Genomic DNA, 14,776 nt, shown 5'->3' with positions numbered 1-14,776 from the left:
CCCACGATGTAGAGGGCTAGACGTGGCCACAGTATGGAAATGAGGAAACCTGGTAACCTGTGGTAACTTTAGATGGAACATTTCTGCATGGGGGTAACCTGCATGCAGCAGCAATTACAACCCTAAAACCTTGCTGGGCAGTCTGGATGGAGCAGATGGGTCATTTACTAAGAGGCCAATCGTTTAGAGGACAAGTTAACTGACTACAGTTAACTGGATAATTTGTCTAGTATGTATACAGGATAAGCATCCCGCTGAATATACTTGGTTAAAGTTATCCGGCTACACATAGCCGGATAACTTTAACCCTAATCAGCCAGTGATTGAATATGGACGGTTAGGCCTAAAGTTATCTGATCTCATGTGGCTGGATAATTTGCTACTTAGAAAAAAAATATATTTTTTTAAAATCTGAGCAGCAGGCCTCCCGGCCCGACGCCCAACTTCCCCCCACCACATGTATGTACCCCCTTCCCCCTCGCTGTTCCCACAAGCTGGCCCAAACCTTTAAAGCTCAAAAAATGTAAAACTTTCATCCAATGAAAGCCACTGGCCCAGGCCTCCCCCTTCCCTCTCTGCTAAAAGTACTTTAACTGTCCTTCCTCTGTCCCAACTCATCCGCCCTCCCCCACCCCTGGCTGATACCCTCCCACCCACCTGTTACCTCCCAAAGTGGCCCCCTCTTCTTTGTGTCGGGATCGCTCTTCTAGTGTAATGTAGGCCATTACCTACGTAACGCTTCCAGTGTTACTTAGGTAGTAATGCTGGAAGATACTGTTTAGTGTAAAATGCTAAATTCTAGCCGGATAACTAAATATAAGAACATAAGAACTGCCATACTGGGTCAGACCAAGGGTCCGTCAAGCCCAGCATCCTGTTTCCAACAGTGGCCAATCCAGGCCATAAGAACCTGGCAAGTACCCAAAAACGAAGTCTATTTCATGTTACCGTTGCTAGTAATATAGCAGTGGCTATTTTCTAAGTCAACTTAATTAATAGCAGGTAATGGACTTCTCCTCCAAGAACTTATCCAATCCTTTTTTAAACACAGCTATACTAACTGCACTAACCACATCCTCTGGCAACAAATTCCAGAGTTTAATTGTACATTGAGTGAAGAACTTTCTCCGATTCGTTTTAAATGTGCACATGCTAACTTCATGGAGTGCCCCCTAGTCTTTCTATTATCCGAAAGAGTAAATAAACCGATTCAAATATAGGAGGGTAAAACCATTTAGACGGATAACTATTACGTTATGCGTCTAAATGGCTTCTGAATATGGACCTCTATGTTACTATGTAAATTAAAAAAACAAGAACAGCTAAAAGTCTGCCACCAGAAGCTGGGTTTCTTGACAGCCAAGTTCCTGAGCGTTGGGCTATCAGTGTTCTATTTGAGGTCACGGCGGGGAAAAACAAGTGACATTTTGCCAGCTCTTTCATCTCTCACCTGTGTGCCCAGCCAGCTGTACCCACGAGTAGCGTCTCTTAAATGGACTGATGATAGGAAGGTTCACTATCGTCTTAATCTTCTGCCAGGATTTATGCTGCAAAAAAAACAAAACAGAGAAGAGGCCTTGTTTAGACAAGAAAAAAAAAAAAAAAAGGAAAGGCACATGGCAAGAGAAGAATGTAACAGCTGGGGAAGAAAGAGTTCCCTCAGAGACAGGCTCTAACATGCCTGGAAATAAACACACACCTAACACACAGTCATTCATATCAGTGATGAGCTGAAAGCGAGCTCCTGGGAGCCCTTTATTAAATTAATGTCCGAAAACAAAAACTAAAGAGCTGACGAGAGCCCCTCAATAAGATATCGGGGGCAGATCACTAATTAACACACACACAGCATCCTCAAAAAATTTTGCTTTTATAAACCATACAAGAAAAGACCTCTCTCTTTCTCTCCTCACTCAATTTAAGACACCTTTATCATCATTTTCAGCTCAGCTCCCAGACATTCATGCTGAAGAACGATAAACCAAGGTTGATGTTAAGGTACAGACTGGAGAGACTTCCGCAAGGAGTTACTAAAATCTTTATATTAGAAAGGTTCCACAAGGAGTTGGCAGCAGAGAGAGAGAGAAAAAAAAAGACTGATTATATTCTGGGTCTTAGCAGATGAGAGAAGCATTACTGGAAGGTTTTTTTTTCTCATCTTTTCTGCAGTTTTCCCTAGCTTTATTTATGCTGACTTTTGAATCGCCTTTTCTATGTTCAACTCAAGGTGACTTACACACAATACAGCCAAAAAAATGCAAAACAATAATAAATCCACAGAAACAAAAAACGCAATCAAACCATAAAATTACCAAATAAATAAAAAAAACCCTAATTACAAATAATACATCCATCCTTTAAAGACCTAACATTATATGACTCACAGACTGACTTAACTCTTGCTTCTTATCATTCAATATCCCTTCCAATATTAAAACATTTACTTGTATCCCTGACATCTATTCACAATATCCCTTCCAATATTAAAACATTTCACTTGTATCCCTGACATCTATTCACAGCCCATCTCCTGTCCATATCTCCCACCCCTCTTAACTCTCATCTGCTGAAGGAACCTCCTGTATAATTTTCCTAGTTAAACCATTAAACCTGGCATTTAGATACTGGTCCAGCACACCCTGGCAGCAGCTGTTGTTAGATATTATTTTATTTTCTGAGCAGAAGCAACTCTCTGGGGTATGTTGGCTGAGGCAACTCTCAGGGGGCATGCTGGTTTCTCTCTGTCTGCCGGGTGCGCCAGTGCTAACAAAGCTGCCCTGCGGTACAGCAAATCCATAGAACAGCGAGCAAATATCAGCCAAGATCCAGCAGTAGTATGCCACACTGCAGTAACCCAGAGGCAGCGAGCTGATAAACAATCAAGCCGCACCTTCTTCTATGCAATAATAAAAAGAGACACATTTTAATGTCTTTACTGCGAAATGTCACAAGAAGAGTAACAAAATAAAGGTTGATTCCCTAATTTACTAAAAATGTAATTATGCTTCCCACAAGCACAAAACACAGTTTCGTACTGTTCTGCCACAGTAGACCTGACAATATTCCAATGATGTTGGTCCGGTGTCTGGGCTGAAATTTTAATGTGCTTCATCGAGGCCTCTTTTCCTCTTTAATTCTTGGTAATATAGTGCTATGAGAGTGGTACTAGATGGTTTTGAGGGCAATTAAATTGGCCTGTCTGAGAAGAGTCTTCCACCGGGCTCATATTTTCAGCCCGGGCTGGGTAGGGAAACAATGCATGAAGATTGGATTTTCAAATGCCCACGTGCTGCTTTCAGCAAAGGTTTGCCCACAGAAAAAGCAGGTACAAAGTCCAAAGAAACTTTCAACTCATAGGCTATTTTCCCTTTGAAAATCAGTTACAAGGTAAATGGGTGCAAAGCACCTGCAGACTTTGCAGCTGTGTGGGTGGTCTGAAAAAATGTATCTCCTGAATGGATCAGCACAGGGATACGGAGACCGACAGAGTTGGTGGCCAGTTCTTGGTGTACAGTTGTCAACATCAATGCAAACCTGATGCCCAGAACAATCCTTGAGGCCTTAGAAGACACCAAACTTCCCCTCCCTAGCACTGAGAGCTAGCCTACTTCTAGAGTTTAGAGTGCCTTGCCCCAGAGCTGGGAAATAATCTGTCCCGGTGCATGAGCACCTGCCATAACAGGGAAAAGACAGATTAGGATATTCAGCTATTCCAGTGACCCAATTAGCTTGATGTGTCCTTGTGACCTTGGTTGTCATTGTTACATAAACAATGGGGCTAATGCTATAATAAATGTGGAAAGCGGGCGATGACTTTTCAGCACCCGCTTTCTTAACGCGTGCATATCGGCGTCGGTCTTCAATGCAGCCGGCTGAGGTTTTTGCTTTTTTTTTTCTTTTTACTTTTAAAGAAGTACAGAAAAGCAGTTTTTTCTGCTTTTCTGTACTTCTTTTTAATGCGCTCAGCTAGTAACGCCTGCTCCAGGCAGGCGTTAATAGCTGAGCGATAAGTGTGCGTCTGAGACGCACATTTATTTTTTTGCATTGGAGTGAATGAGTAATAGCCTGTGATGAGCGCTCTCTCATTCACTCCACGTCAGATGCGCGTTAAATAGGCGCTAATCCCCCTATTGCATTAGGGGATGGATTAGCGCCTATTTAAGCCGCGTCCGACTGCGGGTTATACAGTGCGCTCAACTGAGCGCACTGTATTGCATCGGCCCCAATGTGAGCTGCCACTTTAAGTGTGGCAAAAAAATATACAAAAATAAAAAAGATTGTTGCTAGTACTGCCTGGATTTTTCCAACATGTGAGGAATTGATTTCCTTTTTCAAAACGATCAGCATTTTTTAGCCTACTTTCTGAAGAAAAGTAGGATTAGGAGATTACCACGTCTGTCTGTGTTCCCCACCCAATATCTTTTGTCTTTGGGGGTCTAGCTATATCCTGATCTAAAACTGCCCAGCAGAATACATTGGTAATTTCCCCTCAAATTACAGTATCAAAATCCACTTTTCCAGACCTAGGTTTATTGTTTTAGTCGAGCAATTAGAGCAGCAAGCTCTGAAACCTGACGATCCGATCTCCAAGACTGATCTGCAGCATGCACTCACTGTGTGGAGCTGAAAGCCACTGAAGCTCTCTCTTGCTTGTAGCGTTTTCCTCAGGCGACGTGGCTGCGCAATCCAATGAAAAGCAGTTCACATTCTTCCAGACTACAGGGACCGGTTCTCAAAGCAATTTGTGCACATGAAACGCCGTTTTATGCAGGTACGCGGGGCTTGGAAAATCAACTAGGGAGCTGCGAAGTGTAAGAGCGTGCATGAAAATCCATTTCCCGCATACTTTTTACCTGCCCTAGGAAGAGGCATTCTCGGGAGGGTGGAGATGGGAGCAGAGAAAATACTTACATGTTTACTTTCCACATTCAAAAGTATACGTATAAATGCGAAACGTCCTGCGCAGGTGCGCATGCGGGAACAACCCACAGACTTTCAAAGCGGACTTCTGCATATAAATCCCCTTTGAAAATTCAGGGTAAAGGTTTGCGGGTGCTATGCACCCCTCTGTGGGCTGTTTGAAACTTCCCCTTCCCAGATCTAACCTAGCTGACCTGGAGACAGTCATGTTTCCCGACAAGGCCATATGCATTGCCTCTCACTACAGTAGAAGTCCTTTGAGCAAGTATTAATTTTCCTTTTACAGTATAAGCCACCATTCCAAAGGTTCAACAGAGAGAAGGAACAGAAAAGCTCAGCTACATCAGTGCTCTTAGTCTGAAACGAGGCACCTTGTGACAACATCAGGATTCAGCAACAGGGCTCTCTCTCTCTCTCTCTGCCAGAATAGATTGCAGATATTCAGGTGTTACTGGAAACTTTTGCTTACCTAAGCAGGATCATACCTGGATAGGGGAATACCAGGTGGCCAGTGGCCAGGGAAACCAATAAGCCACAACCAAGCAGTGTGAACTGCATACACAGTACACTAACCAACTCAAATCTAGAAAACAGGAAACTTTTTTAGTTTGATGAGGTTACATAACTAATGCCTTCCATCATGCTCACAGGCCCGGTAGAGTTTTCCCTAAATATGTAGCAGTACCTTCTTCTTTTACAGGTACAGAACTCCATATTTTAGCACTGGTCACCCACAAGCAGCATTTCATCCTACTCAACAGTATCAGTTGCCTAGGGTGAGGTGCTCCTTTTATATAGTCGCTATGAAAAATGTACCAACCAAATACAGTAATATTGTCAAGCCCCAACAATAAAACTTAAGGTGTAGCTGATCCTCAGCACTGCAGGACACTGGGGGGGAGGGGTAATTGTGTAACCTCCTGCATAAATTTCAAATAAACGCATGCGTAAGTTTCTTCAATTCTCCAAGCGAAGTTTTGAAAGTTTGCTCTGAAAATTACTCCACCGAAACTATCTGCATATAATCGCCCCTGTTAATTTGCGTGCAGAATGTTTGTGAGAAAATGCAAAAAGTGTGTGTATAAGTGCAAAGGCTTCCCCATGTCTGCTCACTGCGGGTGAACCTATGCACACGCAGGCTTTATGCACGCAAGCTTAACCTGCATATCGGGTGGGCAGCTTTATAACAAGACCATTCCCTCGGGCAAAGCACTATTTCAGCCATGGAAATGCCTTTGAAAATTACCCTCTCAAGGCGCGCTTACAGGGAAGAGATTTGTATCCCTTCTGCTGCTTTGAGCTGCACCCGTCTCTTCCTCTTTTGCAACGGCAGTCTTCTTGGCAAGCGAACCACAGACTTCAAGAAAATTAAGTCTTGAGCAAGAGGAGTTTCCTAAAGTCCCCAGCTCAGGTGGACTCGCTGGGTGGGTGCACGCTCGGTGCTCAGCAAGTTTCTTCACCTTAACTTAAGCTCAGCTCGACTTGAGGGCCGTGTCTCAAGTCGTCCCCTCCGTGGAGCGGACAGTTTCTGTCTTGCTGGCACTAAGGTCTGGAGGCTGTGCTTCCCTCTCTGTGACTGAGCAGAGGAAGCACTTTCTGAAGCAAGAAAAGGAAACCTGAATACTTGTCTTTTCTGTGTTCAGGTCACTCAGCTTATTTTTCCCCCAGTGCCGGCCAGGCTCAGCTCCAGTGAATTCTTTGCAATGGAGTTTCGAAGTCAGGGATCTTTGCTTTGCCAGAGTGCCGGCCTGGACCTCTCCTTGGGACCTGCCAGGGCTGGAGGTGGCTCGGGTACAGCCTCTGTGGCTACAAGGAAAAGAAAACCCCACAGAACCATCGCCACCCTGCCTTCTGCCGCCTCTTTAAGAGGACCCAGGAGAAACATCGCTTTGCAGCCGTTACAGCTTTTGCTTTATTATTTTGAAGTAATCTGAAGAGGCTTCCTTGTCATTTCCCTGCTGCCTCGGGAGCTGTCACCCTGAAACAGTGCTGCCCATTGCTCACGCCGTGCGTGGGGACCGAACGTGATGGGATTTGTGCGCTGCTCCCTGGGCTTCAGGGAACTTGCTGGAGAAGCGCTTACAGAATTCCAGGCATCAAAAACTTTGCGGCGTGCAAGGAATAAGGCAATTCTTTCCAAGGCAATTTTCAAGCAGTGTTTTTTTACAGGCAGAAGCAGATTCTTTACCCATACATGCTTACTTTTACACACTGAGAGAGGAGGTGTTCCCGGGCACCGCACGCAGTTGTGCGCAGACGAGTACGCGTATGGGCGTAATTTTGCTGGAAAAGGTACCAGCCTAAATAGCAGGTGCGGGTCTGTGCGTGATCTTTTTTTCAGACGTTTTCCCTCTGAAAACTAGTGCGACGCCTGTGGAAACAAAAGTACCCACGCACTTTACCCCTCTGTGCACAGGGTGAGAGTTGCACTCTTACAGGCTGCAGTCAGTCAAATGCACCTTTCTGCCTCCACTTGAGCAGGTATTTTTTGGGTGCAAAACTTACTCCCAATTCAGCAAGGAGTTTTGCGTGCAGAGGGATGGTAACTTTCAAACTGCTCGCGGGCGCACATTTGTGTGCATCTTTTGGCCCATGCCCAGGGACGTGACCATGCTATAACATAGGTGCGCACATGCACACCTTATAAAATAGCCTGGCCGCATGCATAAACTGAGGGATTTTAAAAGGGACGCGTACCAATGCCATTCCCAGTTCATCCCCAGTTCACCCAATTAAGAGAGAGGTCTTCCAAATCCTCTTAGTTTAATAGCTTTCACTACCCCCAGTTAGCCCCAACCCTTACAAACCCTGCAGATCTGCCTACCATAGTTTTTTTTAATTTTTCAACTTACACATCATCTATAGCAGAATAAAGTTACGTGGCAGGGAACCTCGACGCACACCGGGGCGCATGGTTCACGGCCTGAAACGCCCACGCCCTGCCCCTTTCTGAAATCTTTTGAGATGCACGCACTGCGGAAGATACGTGCGTATTCAGGTGGCTTTTAAAATCCCCTCAGTATGTGCAAGTCCGATCTGTTTGTGCACCCCCTAATTAATGCATGAGCTGGGCTTTTAAAATTCACCGCAAAATGTGTATTCTTTAATAGGAGTACTGCTTAGCGCTCTCGCATGCCAATCCTATGCAAACGAGGGCATTAAGCAGTTCTCCCTGATGCAGAGAGACTGTATCTGGCCAACGCACCTTCTTTAGCGCTGGAAACTTAACTCCTTGGTCACAGCTGTAGTAAAGTTTCCAGCGCTATGAAAAAAAAAGAAAAAAAAGTCATAAAATGGAAAAAAAAAAAAAAATTAAAAGCCTGGCACTCTCTGGGTAAGTGCTGGCAGCTGGTGCCACTTAACCGGATAATTATTGACTTATCCGGATAAGCGGTAGCAGCTGCCAGCACTTACCTGGATAAGTAATGATTTATCCATCCAACTGGTAGCAGGAAGCAGCTGCCAGACAGCCATATATGTCAGAATTTATTCAGCTATATGGTGCAGGTCACCGCTGCTTAGCTAGATAAGTACTTTATCTGGCTAGGTAACGGTGACCCGCGCCAGACAGCCGGAGAAGTACTGACGGATCTGGGCTATTTAGCAGCAGCCGCCACTTATGCAATAGCCTGTCAGGGATGGGCCCCCTCTCCCTTCTCCAGTTAAAATGTGTGTTTGGCCTGTGCTGAACGCACATTTAAAAGTTTTGGCTTTTTTTTTTTTTTAACTCTTGATGCATTAGCATAGCATTAGCTTACTGCAAGAAGAGGTAAAACAAAAAATAATCTAGGCATTTAAAACGTATGCTGAAAGCCAATGCACATTATTTTAGCGCTCAGATTATTGCATTGGCCTGTTAATCAGGAGGAATAAAATAGCACTTATGGCCTCATTTACTAAGCGTTTTTCCCATTGACACAGAACGGGAGAAAAGCCTTAGTCAATCAGGCCCCTTTTGCTCCATTAAACACATATTAAAAGAAGAGCTCTGAGTATGCAAACCAGGATCCCATCTATCATCCTCTCTAATTCTCTTCATTCTCCTCTTCCTCCAACGCACATGCAGTTACAAGTTTGGTGCGGCCATCTAATCCGCTCTGTTTTTAGAAAGTAATAAACAGAACAGTTGCTGAATTTTTTTTTTTTTTAAAGCCACAACTTTAAAAACAGTAGATCAAAATGCCCATTTGGTGCACTCTGCTTGACTTTTATCTTTCTGCAACCAGCAAATATCTCAACACTGAATCCGACTGGTGTCACCAGATCCTTCCCCTTCTTAATCGTACCACCCAGGTTCTTGCGAGGGGCGGTCGCATCCTATTTCTGCAGAGGACATGGCTCCTCCTCTTCACTTGTGAGTGCTGCTACCAAGGATTGACCAGGGTCACCAATTCTCACCAGACCAGGTGCATGAAGCCCTCCTCCTCCCCAGTGAAAGTGTCTTGCTGGTTGCAATCTTGCCAGTGGTTAAGCAGAGCCTCCTTTAACTGAATTTAGGGCCCAGTGGCTGTATATTTCACATATGTAAAAGCTTCAGGTACAGGGAATGGAATTTCTCTTTCCTGCTCTCTTATTTCACCAACATCTGTTCCTCTTGTCTAACAATGGTCCACATGCATTGAAACCAGAGGTTTAGGAAGGGTTGTATGGCAAGCATTCCTTCATTGGTAATACACCCACCCAAAATGTCACTGTCTTTCTCTCTATCCTTTACACTCTCCCAAGTTTCTCTTTAACATGCACTCTCACAATGATCCCATTATTTTTTTTATTTTTCGCTTTGTGTGCCTTCACTATAAGTTCCACACTGTCTCCTGATACTGCACAGTGTCTCTCTATATCCTCCGTGCTCCGTTGATCCTGGCTTCCATACTGTACTTTGTTTCTCGTAGCATTAATTTCCTCACTCTGGTTTCCTTTCCAACAGCTTCAGCAGAGCCCTTATATCCCTTTAACTTCCACACACCTTCCCTGCTCTATCCTTTCGCAAATCCTGCAAACTCTTAACCTACTGCAGGCCCATTGGTCTCCTTCCCACTCACTCCTATAGGCTGCACCAGCTTCTGCAGGAAACAGGGAGAGACCATGCCAAAGCATCAGATGAGCAATTGTTAGAAAAACTTTTGATGACTTCACAATCATGTGTAAGGTATTTTCCACCCATTAAGAAGTGAAAACAAATGCAATTTAACACAACAAAATCATTAAGATTCCCTTTTGTATTGCAATTTATAAGTTACACCCTAAGAAATATTAAAGTATTTGGAAGAGCCTGCTACTAAGCCATTCCCATCATTATACCGCTGTGCTCATCACCTCCAGAAGCCCACGCCAGCAGCAGGCATTACACAAAGAAAGGAAGAATGGACTCAAGAGGACGAGGCTTTATAAACGAGGATCATGGCAAGATGCACATCTTGTGCTCCAAACATCAGTGAAAATACATTAAAATCAATATTTTTGGTCAAAAAAAGAGAGAAAGAAATGCAATCAAAAGAAGACCTCAAGAGGAAGCAAGTGAACAACAAAACAGGCATGCTACTGCTTTGAAGAATTTAGCTAGTACTTCTGCTTTAACCCCTTCTACTTCCCTTCCCCCTGTTTCTTTATTTTTATTTTTCCATTTATAGTTCGCCCTTTGCAAAAGAGCCCGGGCAGAGAACAACAGAATAAAACAACAAATTATAGAAATTATAATTAAAAATAAAGCAAGCTCACAACTAATACTAAAATCAAGAAAATTAACATTAAATAAATGAACAAAAAATAAAATAATAAAATAGATATAAACATTAAAAATTACAAATTTCTATAAACCAGTGCAGGAGTTTTAAGGAAAGCTCCTAGAGATATTAGATAAAGCAGGAAGCAACTATTTAGGCTCCTCCAACAACAGCTACAAAAAGGGAGGACATCAAAGCCTGTAAAAAACAATGCAGATCATCCACAAATCAAGGAAGGAGGCCTCTCCATAATGCAGGGCCCACAGGAGAACAGGCTTGCTTCCAAGAATTCTCTCTTTTTACTTCTTCAGGAGCTGAAACTTTGAAACAGATTACCTGAGAGGAATATAGAACAGCAAAATAAGAAGGTGATTTCAGGTAATCTGGGCCCATGTTATGTAAAACTTTAAGTAATTTAAACTGGAAGTTAGAACTAAGATGGCCGTCAAGTGAGGACACGGTGGAGAGACTCTCGCTGCAGTTTGTTTGGATCTGCCTTTTTCAGCTCTTATAATTTCCTTTGAAATGCCTCATACTAAGAGGAAAGCAAAGCTGCAAGGGATGACTGCTAGTTCTCCCGTTCTGGACCCTTTATAGCCCTGCACTGAGGTTTTTTTCACTGGAAATGTGGCTCAGACGCCGAGAGACACAGACGCTGGAGGAGGTGAGCTAGAGCGAGCACCCCCCCCCCCCCCCCAGGCCTATGATACCACCCCTCTTAGTCCCGGCAAGCCGAACAAACCTGCCCCCCCCCCTCCCCTTTGTGAGTATCGGGAGTCCAGCAAGTGCAGAGTTATCCCCAGAGGAGAGTTGGGGGAATTTGGGGCATTCGCTATGGAGAATACTCACAGGAGAGAGTCCAAGAACCTCGGACTTCAGGAGCAACGACAGAGGTGATCCTGTAACTCCCTTGGTGATAAGAACTATTGAGCCAAAAAGATCTGAACAAGATTCGAGGCTGGGAACAGGCAGCAGTATGGGGTGGAGCAGACCTCCATTAAATCTTTGGGAGTTGAAATTTGCCCAGAATCTATGAATATTGAAGGCTTGTGGACTGTATTAAAGTCCATTGAAAAATCTTTATTAACTTTATCACAAGTGACACTTGAAACAAAAAATCAAGTCCTGATTAATACTAACTTGATTACAATCTACAACCTACAGTTTGAAGATATGGGTCAACGAATCACAGCAGTTGAAAATGTTCAACAGAACCTGGTTAAATCGGAGTCCATACATAATAAAAGACTGAAAAACTTGGAGAATGCTATGAGAGCACTTAATTTGAGGATCTTAAATTTTCCAGTAGTAAATTTAGTATCTCCTTTAGATCTTTTTAAGAGATACATTTTACAAGTATTAAAAATTCCTGAGGCTGCAATGCCCACAGTAACAAAAATTTACTACTTATCTCAGTCAAATCAAGAAAATCAACCTGTGCAGGGGGGATCGGTATCTCTGGACGTTTCAAGGATATTAGAGACATCCCTAGAAGAGGAGATTACACATAAAAGGCCTTTACTAGTATCTTTTGCCTTCTTGATGGACCGTAACAACATCTTGAAACAATTTTTCCAGAATCGACATATTTTATTTCTTGGTCAGAAAGTATGGGTATTTCCTGACTTAGTCAAAGCTACTCAGATTAGAAGGAAAACATTTTTATCCATGAAACCTGAGGTATTACAACTAGGAGCTAAATTTGACCTGCGCTATCCTTGTAAATGCTGTGTCATTTACCAAATTATCAAGTATGTTTTCTTTGATACTAATCAACTCAGGGTTTTTCTGGATGGTCACCATGAAAGCCCTACTGCTGGTTTGACATAAAAGATTAATAGCCACATTATTTATTTATTTATGTGTTTGTTTGTTTTTATATACCGACATTCGATCGAGATATCACATCGGTTTACATAAAACTGAAAAGCAAATAAGACATGGGCTGCTTATTTTTACAGTATAACTCAGAAAAACAGGAAAATTTAGAAAAATTAACAAGGAACTAATTTTTACAAAGTGCCATAGGAACTAATTTTTAGAAAGTGCCACGAAAACTTGGTGGCTTGGGGATTTAAACATGATAACATAGTTGAAGATAAACTTACACATTGGAACTTAATTTAGCTTGAGCTTGATAATAAAGTTAATAGAAGAGTGAGAAGATGAATTGATAGGGAAACTGAGGAAATTACAGAGAACGTATGAGTTACTTATGTTACATTTATTAATGAAATTGAGAATGAGAGATCATCTAGATTTAAAGGGCGTAAGGGGGGCCCTTTAGTAGCAGGGCTTCGAGCTTGTGAAATTGTTTTTGCCTGCGAGCATTGGTTTGGAATCATGTTGTGGGTTCGTGGAGGTCCAGGGGGTGGGCTAAGTCTCTGGAGGGAAGGCTTTCAGGAAGAGCCATGTTTTGAGGTATTTTTTGAAGATCTGAGACGAGGGTTCGGTTCTGAGGTGTGGTAGAAGGGAGTTCCATAGGGTGGGTCCGGCTACCGATATGGCGTATTTCCTGACTGAGGAAAAGTGTACTTCTTTGGGGGGGATGGCGAGGAGCCAGGATTCGGTGGACCGGAGACTCCTTTGGGGGGTGTAGAGGAGGAGGGAATTGTTGATGTGTTTAACCAGTCCATCTTGCCATTGTTCAGTTTTTTGTGGATGAGTGTTAAGATTTTGATTTGAATTCTGTAGTTGATGGGTAGCCAGTGAAGGTCTTTGAGGATGGGGGAGATGTGGTCGGATCTTTTGCTGTTTGTGATGGATCTTGCAGCAGCATTTTGTAGTAACTGCCTTGGTCTGAGGGTGGAAGCAGGAAGGCCGAGGAGGAGAGTGTTGCAGTAGTCGAGCTTGGAGAAGAGTAGAGATTGGAGGACGGTTCGATAGTCTTGGGAGTGGAGGAGCGGTTTGAGTTTTTCAGGATTTGTAGTTTGAAGAATCCGTCTTTGATCACTGTAGTGATGTGTTGTTTGAGGCTTAGTTCGTTGTTGAGTACTACGCCAAGGTTTTTTACGGAGGGGGTGAATTGGGTCTCTGTGCGGGTTGGTGCAGAGTCGAGGGGGAGAGGTGTGGTGAGGTTGTTTGTTAGGTATAAGATTTCGGTCTCCTTTTGGTTGAGAGAGAGGGACAGTTGTGAGAGTAGCTGAGTTATTTTAGCTAGGAGTTTGTCCCAGGTTTTTAGTGTTTTACAAGTGTTTTATTTAGGGGGAGTAGGATTTGTAGGTCATCCGCACAGACATGGTATGGGAGGTCTGATTCGGACAGGAGCTTGCAGAGGGGAAGGAGATATAGGTTGAATAGGGTGGATGAAAGGGATGAAGTGGTATTTGGGAGGATTCTGTTGTATTTATTCTTATTTTGATGTTCTGTCTGTGAGATATGATTTGAACCATTTAATTGTGGTGTCACACAGTCTGATTTCTTTCAGCCTGGTGTAAAATGCGGATGAGATGTCTAGGAGTATCAGTAGGTAGGATTGGCCACAGTCGAGTCCTCATAGGATTGTGTCAGTGAGGGTGAGTAGGAGTGTTTCCGTGCTGAATAGTTTCCTGAAGCTGTGTTGTGCAGGTAGCAAGATGTTATGATTTTCTAGGTAGTCGGAGAGTTGGTTGTTGACAATTTTTTCAAGGATCTTGGCTATGAAAGGGAGGTTGGAAATAGGTCTGTAGTTTTCTGGATCAGATTTGTCAAGGTGGTTTTTTTTTAGGATGGGTTTGACTACAGCATTTTTGAGTTTGTCGGGGAATATGCCTTGTTCGAGGGATAGGTTGATTATGTCGGCTATGGGTCTGGCAATGAGATTGGGGACAAGTTTTACGAATTTCATGGGAATGGGGTCAAGAGGGTGGGCAGCGGGGTTAGTCTTTTGGATGATTGTTTCAATTTCAGTGGATGCGACGGGTTCAAATTGTGACCATGTATTATTGGGTATGGGCGATGAGTTTGGGGGATCCATGTTGACGGAGGGGGGGAATCTTAGCAATGAGGTTGGAGACTTTGTCCCTGAAGAAATGTGCTAGTTCTTCACAGGCGACGGTAGGATTGTCATTTGAGGTTGTGTTGTGATTTGGGTTAGTTAGGTCTGTGACATAGACAAATAGGGTCTTGGGGTTAAATTGATAGTCGTGGATTTT

The 14,776-nt window shown here is 43.4% G+C and overlaps 1 protein-coding gene across 1 annotated transcript in view; it reads right to left on the bottom strand.

The window, feature by feature from the left end:
- ITPKA (inositol-trisphosphate 3-kinase A) overlaps positions 1-14,776 on the bottom strand; it is a 125,540-nt gene that overhangs the window by 34,581 nt on the left and 76,183 nt on the right. Inside the window, 1 exon segment of the mRNA XM_029598619.1 lies at positions 1,451-1,547. Within this exon segment, the coding sequence (XP_029454479.1) occupies positions 1,451-1,547 (97 nt within the window).

Source organism: Rhinatrema bivittatum, chromosome 4 (genome assembly GCF_901001135.1).
Source record: "Rhinatrema bivittatum chromosome 4, aRhiBiv1.1, whole genome shotgun sequence".
Lineage (NCBI taxonomy): Eukaryota > Metazoa > Chordata > Amphibia > Gymnophiona > Rhinatrematidae > Rhinatrema > Rhinatrema bivittatum.
Note: the sequence above shows the minus strand (reverse complement) of the source record. Positions and strands in the feature narration are given on the sequence as shown.